The 8,818-nt window shown below is 49.4% G+C and overlaps 1 protein-coding gene across 1 annotated transcript; it reads right to left on the bottom strand.

Annotated features, from left to right (window-relative positions):
* Positions 1-2,371: 2,371 nt before the first annotated feature.
* Positions 2,372-5,340, bottom strand: LIAT1 (ligand of ATE1). The gene is made up of 2 exons (XM_007123595.4): positions 5,136-5,340; positions 2,372-2,975 (listed from the first exon to the last, which is right to left on the bottom strand). The coding sequence occupies exons 1-2, from the start codon at positions 5,323-5,325 to the stop codon at positions 2,572-2,574; spliced, it is 594 nt and encodes a 197-aa protein (XP_007123657.4). The 5' UTR covers positions 5,326-5,340; the 3' UTR covers positions 2,372-2,571.
* Between the last annotated feature and the right edge of the window lie 3,478 nt (positions 5,341-8,818).

The following is an 8,818-nucleotide window of genomic DNA, read 5'->3' as shown; positions in this document are numbered from 1 at the left end:
CCATGCCTGAAGCTATATCCAACCCTGGACTGTTGGCCTTATAAATCAGTCACTCCGTTTTGTCAGTAAGCCAGTTTTCATTGGGTAAAGAGTCCTCACTGAAACAGTCTGGATGTGAGAAAGATACTTAAAACTTCTAACCCAGTGTGGTTTGAGTTGGAGCCACTTCTGTGCTTGTGGAAGAGTTAATCCCCACCTGCTTCCTCTGTTCATATCTTGAGCACAGACTCCCCTTTAGTTCCAGGCTACAAGTAGGCACGTTCTTGTTTGGCTCAAAGCCCCCTCCCCAGAACACTGGACTTTGAGACCCCCGGTTCATTCCTCCTACATTGCCTCTCGCTCCAGACCCCTGTAATTTGTTTTGCGGTTTGTTTGAATTCTATCAGCCAGTCACTGAAGCCACGTTTCTTTGTGAAGCTCACCCTTTGACGAGGTGCCTGTGTAGCCACGCCACCTAAAATATCATTGCTCAAAACTCCTACAGTAGATTGAGCGCTTGCTAGGGGCCAGGCGCTATGCTAAATGCTTTATGTAATTACTGCATTTGATTTTCACAACACTGAGATAGGTATTTGCATCCCTGTTTCCAGGTGTGGTAACTAAGGCTCAGAGAGGTTAAGCAATTTGTCTGAGGTCACACAGATAGCACGTGGTGGGAAAGAGAAAAATGCAGCTCTGAGGTCAAAGTGCATCATTTTCACCATTATCCCAGAATATCTCATGGCAGAAAGGCGGCCACAGGCCACCCCCATCCCCACCCCAGATGGAAGACAATACCAAGAGACCAAGGTATTCCGAGGCAGGTGTGCCCTCAGACTCGTACATGCACCACACCCCCAGCCACCATGGTGGAGCCAAAGGGCACAGGAAATGCCAACTGAACTGCCCCACCCTCTGCTGTCTTTACCTTGAACCCAGATCATTGGGTGAGGTCTGAGTATTAGCATACTTCCCATCTCCTCCTCCCCATGGAGCTGTGCCTGAGCCCTCAGTGCCCTTTGCTTGATTCCATGGGTGCGCCCCAACCTGGCAGCAGGGGACAGGCCTAGCCTCGGCACAGGGAGGGCCCCTGCCAGGCCCGGCTGCTAACCTCCTCTCCAGGGGAGGAGAGGGCTCTTCTGAAAGCCCCTCAGTATATCTTGCCAGGGTCTGGTGGCTGACGTGAAAACCGTCACTGTCCTTTTAAGGAAGGGGCAGGGGGCTGCTCTGTCAGCTGGGGGCTAGCGGAGACCAAGAGGACCACTTTCGCCTGACTTTCAAATAGGCATTCTGTGATGTTTTGTGTTGGCTTTCAACTTCTCCTGAGTACACTGTATGTCTCTACCTCCTTGGAAGGCAGGAACTTCATCCTAAATGTCCACTCTGTCCCCCTCGGGGCCTGCACTGTGCTGGACACAGGTGTCCGATGCTACCCCAGAGACCACCTCTATCTCTTGGAACGTTCAGGCTGCTGCTTTGTGCCTGAGGGCGATTACCCCCGCCCCCCCGCCCTGCCCACCGGAGCTGAGGTTGCTCTCTGGTCCACGTGTGGCAGGCTGGAAATGCCAGGAAACCAACACCCCCAGGACCCATCAGCCAATGCCTCTAGGGAGTATAACACCCCAGCTCCCTCACCCTGTGCGGGGATAATCCTGAGTGTTGCCCTGTGGGACTGAGGCCCTGTTGCCCAGTATGGAAGCTGGTTTAATAGTGTCCCTGGATTGGCCGTCTCCCCTTCCCTGCATCCTCCCCATTGAGATAATCTACTTGCAGTGCAGTCTTTGTCTGCTTCTGGAAGAACCCAAACTAAGGCAGCACATGGCCCTCACTCAATATTTGTGGAAAAGAAGAATATTAACTTAGAACAAGTAGTGTTGTAGGGCCCTTTTAATGCTCCAGAACTTTGCTTGAAACGCTGTCTTGGGGGATTAGAGGAGGCCCATATTGATAAGAGAAGCAATATTCCTTTTGAGACTTTCCATAATAACCTCCCAAAGATGATGTTCTGGAACTCACTTATTTTGAAGGCCACATAGGGCAGGGAGTATATTTAATTTAAAAAAAAAAAAAAAGGCTTTAGGGAATTCGGGGCATTTTCCTTGGGCTTCTGAAAGCATACTGTGTGAGGAATTTTACCCATGAAATTAGTTTAAAATTTAGAATTGATACAATTTACACACTTTCTCATTTTTTTGTGGGTGGGGGAGATTATAGATATCTAATTGTGATGGGAAATTAAATAACAAAGAGATGCCAGCTTATGTGAGGAAAAAAAGGACATTCGGAAAAGAATTTTGTGCATTAACTTGCTTACCCCCTTAAGGAAGGAGCTGTGGCTTCCGGGGCCTCGAGCAGCGTTTTGGTGGAAGGTGAGTGGAGCTCAACACACCAGACACAGGCTTCCTTCAGAGGTAGGTCTGATTTCCTTTTATTTTTATTCTTCTTTTTTAAACACATAACTGTGTGGTAAGGATAAATGATAAGCTGTCCGTGTCACAGGTGGGCTTTCACTCAGGTGGAGCAGTAGCTAAATCAGGTGGAGGAACTTCGGGATAAGGTTTCCTTCAAAGCAGCGATTGGGGAGCTTGGCTGTCAGCGAGGGCTGCCGGCCGCCGCTGCCGCCGTCTGGTCAGAGAGGTAGGCTGCGTTCTCTGGGGCCTCCTCGTCACCGGGGTCAGAGTGGAAGCCCTTCAGGGCCCAAACCCGGTACCGCTTCCTCCGGTTCCGCTTGTAAATGCGAATCCTTTCCTTTTCTGCCTCTGGGTCGGCGAGAACGCCATCCCAACGCAGACTTTCGTTGATCTGGTTGGAAAGGGTCTCTTCTATTTCAGCAAAGCGGGGGAGACATACGGCGGAGGAGTAAGTGGGGGTGAGCTTGCTTTCATCCCTGTCCTGTCCGTGCTCTGGCCCCGGGCCATGATCTTTGCTGGGACTTAAGATGTCACGGAAGGATGGAGACAGCTGCTGAGTCTTCAGGCCTCGACTCTGATGTTTATCTGCTGAGCAGATGGTAGTGTTAGCGTTTGTGATGTCTGCCCTCAGCCTGCTTGGGGGTGATGCCCAAACTACTAAAGATGTGAGGGGGGACCTGGAGGCCCCTCCTCACCTGGGGCCTCAGGTGGCCAAGCCCACCAGCCCCGTCCACATCCACTGCCTACATGCTTTGGGTGGTCATTTTGGGGAGGGAGGAACCATTTATTGAGCATGTACTATGTGCCAGGTCCTCTGGGTAAAGGCCGTCAGCCCTATTTTCCAGGTGAGGAAACAGACTCCCAACGTTTCAGTCAGTTGCCGATGTCACAAAGCAGGTGGCAGAGCCGGGATTTGAACACACACGCGATTGCCAGGGCCCTGTCCTTCCACACTGCCCCCCACCTCACCTACCCACATGCTCGCCAAGGTACTGCCCAGTTCTGGGAGCCTATGACTTACCCCTATTCTAGACACTTTATGATGGAAGAAATGAAGAACAACAGAAAAGCTTCCTAAATCTGACTGTGGAAAGCATTCTGCTAAGCCAGGAAATACTTCTTCTGTGTGGCTTTTACTGATTTTTAAAAATATTAACAGCCCTTCTGAATTATATAACATGCATATACAATACTACAACTTGTGATTCTTTAATCAGCTCATCCTGTTTCTTTGGGAGAGAGGAATCTCCCTCTCCCCACCAAAAAAAAAAAAAAAGGGAGAAGAAAATAAGAAAAAAATCCTCTCTTGGCATTCCTATACCTTCCTACTCCCTGAAAATTATTTGGTGTCCCCTGCTGACAGTATGAGGTACATGCCACTGTAATCTTTAGAGACAGAAGCTAAGCTAAAATGATAAGAAATTTCCTCATTTGGTTTGGCAGATACACATGGAGCCTATTGACCTAAACTCCAGAATTGTTTTCTTGCCTTTTTCTTATGATCCCAACTGGAGAAGTAATTATAATCTGCCCGTCGGGCCTTCTGCCTTCAGCTTGTCAGGGGAGCTGGTTCTGCATAAAGAGGGCCAGGACCCAGAAACATGAACCCAGGACTAGTCGTGCTGGAGGTCAGGGCAGCTGTGCCAGGGTCGGAGAGAGCCACCTCCCTAACAGACAAGAGCCACCGAGGTGAACCACACAAGGACAGTGGAGACTTACAGCACCCGTGGACAGGTGCGTTCTAGGTCACTGTTGCACTCTCTCCACAAACGGGTGCTCAGGGCCTTTGTCGAGCTCCCAGGGCGTTCTGTGAGAGGAGCTCGGTGAGCCGTAGGGCTCCGTGCTTTTGTGGCAGCTGTTAGTGGGTGTACGTCTGTGAAGTGTCCACAGGAGGGCCTGGAGTGAGAACCCCACGTGTATGGTCATACGTGTACTGGAGAGGTCTAGGCATGTGAGTATGTAGCAGAGTGTCTGCTTGTCTGTGCAGACTGTGAATGTGTGTGCCTGCTGGGGTATCTGTGCTTTAGCTTTATTTGGTGATTATATTGATAGAAGGGGGGTGTTGTTGAGGGTGTCAGGGATTATAAGAGTGTGTAGCAGGGACTGGTGTGATGGTGTTTTGTGTGCAGTCGAAGGGTGGCCTTGGTAGATGAGGGAAAAGGAAGGGTGGTCTGTACAGGGAGCATACTTTATATGCGTGTCCCGGGTGTCTACATAGCAACCAGAGGCAGGTGCCCCTAACAAATGAGGGTGAAAGGAGGGTGTCCAGGCGGAAGGCAGGAGCCTGTGATTCTGTGTATGAGTGATAGCATCTGTCACTAGTGCCTTAGTATCTGTGGATGGGGACAGTCTCTGTGTGAGGATGGGGGCATCTCTGTAGGAGGGCTTGAGATTTCTGTGGGGAAGGTATAGATGTTCAGGATTTTAAGCTTGGACTGAGGGATGAGGAAGATGAGTGAGTGTCTGTGTAAAGCTAGGAGTCACAGTGTGGGGCTGGGAGGCTCTGTGGCGTGAGAATTCTTGACGCAGGATTTGGGGTCTATGCGGACATGTATGGTCTTTGTGCGGAGGGCTGGATCATTATCGTGCGGAGAGAGGGAGGACCTCTGATTGGGACCGGCGAGTTTCTGTTTCTGGGCTTAAGGTCCCCAAGTAGGTGGGGGTCTCTGAGGGGTGGGGTGGGTGTCCTCGGAGAAGAATCTCAGGTATGGGAGCTGAGGCGGACGCGCTAGCTGCTTCTCTTACCGTCCCCCTTCCCAGACCCCTTGGTCTTTCTCTTCTTCTTTTTCTTCTTCACCTTCCGTTTGGTCAGTTCTGAGGCGCAACCCGAGATGGGGGGCAGTCTGGACCCCTGCGAGGCCGCCGTGCCGCCCTCTCGCTCTTCCTCCTCCTCCTCGCCATCCCCCGACGCCCCGCCCCCACCGCCGCAGTCCATCCGCCCCTCGGGGCCGCCCCCCGCGCCTGGGGCAGAACGAGACCTGCTGCGGCTGAGCTGGAAGCTCCGGGCGCCGAGGGCCAGGTTAAGGCCAGGCTAGGGCCACGCGTCTCCGCGGCGACCGCACACCGCGCGCGTGCGCAATCCGCAGGCTGCCGCCCAGGAGCCGCTGGCGGAGGAGATGTGCGCATGCGCATTTCATCCTGCGCGCTTGCTAGTTGGCGGTGATGAGAGGAAGAGTGGATACCGAGATTCTGAATGCTCGTGCTGACACTCATTTTCCACTCCTGTGCCCTTTTATTATTTATTTATTTTTAACGTATTTATTTATTTATTTATTTATCTATCTAACTATCTATTTATTTATTTAGGCTGCCTCCCGCCTTAGTTGTGGCAAGCAGGGGCTTCGTTGAGGCATGAGGGCTCTTCATTGCGGCACGAGGGCTTCTCTCTAGTTGTAGCACGCGGGTTCCAGAGCGCGTGGGCCCTGTAGTTTGCAGCACGTGGGCTCTCTAGTTGAGGCACGCGAGCTCAATAGTTCCGGCCCGCGGGCTTAGTTGCATCCCCGTGGCATGTGGGATCTGAGTTCCCTGACCAGGGATCGAACCCGCGTCCCCTGAATTGTAAGGTGGATTCTTTACCACTGGACCACCAAGGAAGTCCCCTGTGCCCTTTTAAATGCTGTGTGTTCTCTCCTAAATTTTTATCTCCCGAGTTCCAATCTCGTATGTCTATCCTGGCCTTTTAAGCCCACTGTGTCCAAACTCATTTCTCCATCATTCTTCATCTCCGTGAACAAAAACAGCTGGTCAGTCCAGAGCCCTGGCAGTCTTCCTTACCCCCACTCTCTCCCTGTACCCTCACCTAGGCTGGGGCTGACCACCGTGTCTGGGACATGAACTTCTGCACCCCCTTCCTAAATGGTCTCTGCTTCCAAATCCACAGAGCTGCTAAGAGGAACTTTTCTTTTTTAATAATATTACTTATTTATTTTTGGCTGCATTGAGTCCTTGTTGCTGCGTGCGGGCTTTCTCTAGTTGCGACGAGCAGGGGCTACTCTTTGTTGCGGTACACCGGCTTCTCATTGTGGTGTCTTCTCTTGTTGCGGAGCACGGGCTCTAGGGGCGCGCGGGCTTCAGTAGTTGTGTTAGCCGAAGACTTGCTCCTGGAGACCTGAGCCTCCTGCTAAGACATCTGATGTCCGAGTACCCTGAGGCCACCATGCTGTGAGGAAACCCAAACTAGACCACATGGAGAGACCCCCAGACTATGTAAAAGGAGAGAGAGAGAGATGCCCCAGCTGCTCCAGCCCCCACTTTTCCACCTGCAGCCATAGTCTGACTATAACAGCAGGAGAGACTCCCAAGCCAGCCCCACCAAGCCAAGCCCTTCCTGAATTCCTGACTCAAAGAAACTGTGAGAAATAATAAAATGATTGTAATTGTTTAAGTTACTAAGTTTTGGGGTGATAAGTTACGGAGCAATAGATAACTGAAACATCAGTCTTTGATTTTAGCCATTCTAGTGTGTATGAAGTATTTCCGTGCAGTTTTAAGTGCCACGTCGCTGATGACTAATGATGTTGAGCACTTGTTAAACTACTTATTGGCCATTTGTGTAACTTAGTTTGTAAAGTGTCTGTTCAAGTCTTCTCCCATTTTGTCATTGGGATATTTATATTTTTATTGTTGATTTGTAAAAGCTCTTTACATGTCTTGGATATAAATCCTTTGTCACATATATTGCTGCAGAGATTTTTTTTTTTCCAGGTCTGTAGCTTGTCAATTCATTTTCTTAGCGGTGTCTTGTGGTAAGCAGAATTTTTATATTCTGATGAAGCCATTTTATGTTTTTTCTTTTTGTATACTGGCCAAGGAATCTTTCCCTACTCCGAGATCACAAAAGTACTCTTCTGTTTCCTTCAAGAAACTTTATGGTTCTGGGTTAGGTCCACCATCCATCTGAAACTCATCTTGTGAATAAAGTCAGATAGGGATCGAGATTCATTTTTTTTCCGAATGGATTTCCAGCTGTTCTAGAAATTTTCATAGAAAAGACATTTGTCGTTGTCCGAATGCGGGTTGGAAAAGAATTTCCAGACACAAGGCAGAATGTAAAGAAGATAGAATTTATTAGAGGGAAAGGTCGCTGCCAGAACAATGGGCCGACTTCCTAGTAGTCTGGTAGAGTCAAGCCTGAACATGTGCTATTGATCAATTTTTATAGCCAGAAAACGAAAGAACGGTCCGAGGTGAAAATTTTGTTTACTGATTGGTCGAGGCACATATACCTTCCTTCTATAGGGTGGGAGTGAGACAGGGCAGATGCCTTTCCTTATTTGGGACAGGTTCCGTTGCCCAGGTGGGCGTCACCCAGGTGGACTCAGGAATTTCGTAAAAATCGCAACATGGTGGGGAGGGCGAGTAAGAGTCCGGTAGGGGGTGTAACGCTGACACTTTTTCAGGCAGGGTCGTCCTTTGTCCTTGAAGCACCATTGTCCTTGGAGCACCACAACATTCCTTTCCCACTGACTTGACTTGGCACTTTGGTAGAAAATCAACTAATTGTATATCTGTGACTCTATTTCTGGGTTCTATTCTGTTCCATTGATCTATTTGTCTTTCCTTACAGCAATACTACAGTGTCCTGATTATTGCAGCTTTATAGTAAGTCCTGATATTAAATAATGTTAAATCCTCCAACTTTGTTCTTTTTGAAGATTGTTTTGACTCCTCTAGAGCCTTTGCTTTTCCATATACATTTTCAAATCATCTTGTCTGTTTCTTCAAAATAGCCGGCTGGGATTTTGATGGGAATGGCATCAAATCTATACATTTTGGCACTCTTAGTACTCAGCGAGGATCGTCATTAGTACTGATCCATACACAGGCATGAGTGAACACATTGCTCTGTAAAAGACTTTTCTGTTCTATTTGCCTCCATCTCTCACCTGCTGTCAAGCTCCCTAAAGTATCCCCTACAGCTCTGCACACAGCGAGTGCTTGTAATCTGCCCCTTGACTCTCTGCTTTTGTCCCCAGGAGCTAAGGGAAATGTAAATCACAGAGGTCCTTTGTGCAGGTGACTACCTGCTAATGGAGATGTCTGGGGTTTGCTTTCCAGATACCCTACCCTGCTGACCCTGGTGCTCCAGACGGGTGCTTACAAAGACCGGCTGCCCTCCTTTTCCAAGAAAGGCTGGCCTGTCTTCCCTCTCAGCTGGTCCTCTTTGCCTGGATGCTTATCTGGCAGGAGGCAGCTTGGCCACTTCTCTTCCCGATTTTCGTGAAGGTTGCATCAAGGTTATGTTGAACCAGCCAATCAGCTTCGAGAGACAAAATTCACATCCAGCAAAGGAATACGCTTTTTGGAATAATCACAAAAATCCCTTGCAAGTAGAGAGAGATAGGGCAAGTATATATCTGTTTGATAGATGAGGAAACAGAGAGATGCAAAGTGACTTGCTCACCTCTCAATGCTAATTAGCCTCCCAG

This window comes from Physeter macrocephalus, chromosome 14 (genome assembly GCF_002837175.3).
Source record: "Physeter macrocephalus isolate SW-GA chromosome 14, ASM283717v5, whole genome shotgun sequence".
Lineage (NCBI taxonomy): Eukaryota > Metazoa > Chordata > Mammalia > Artiodactyla > Physeteridae > Physeter > Physeter macrocephalus.
This window is presented reverse-complemented; position numbering and strand designations above follow the sequence as displayed.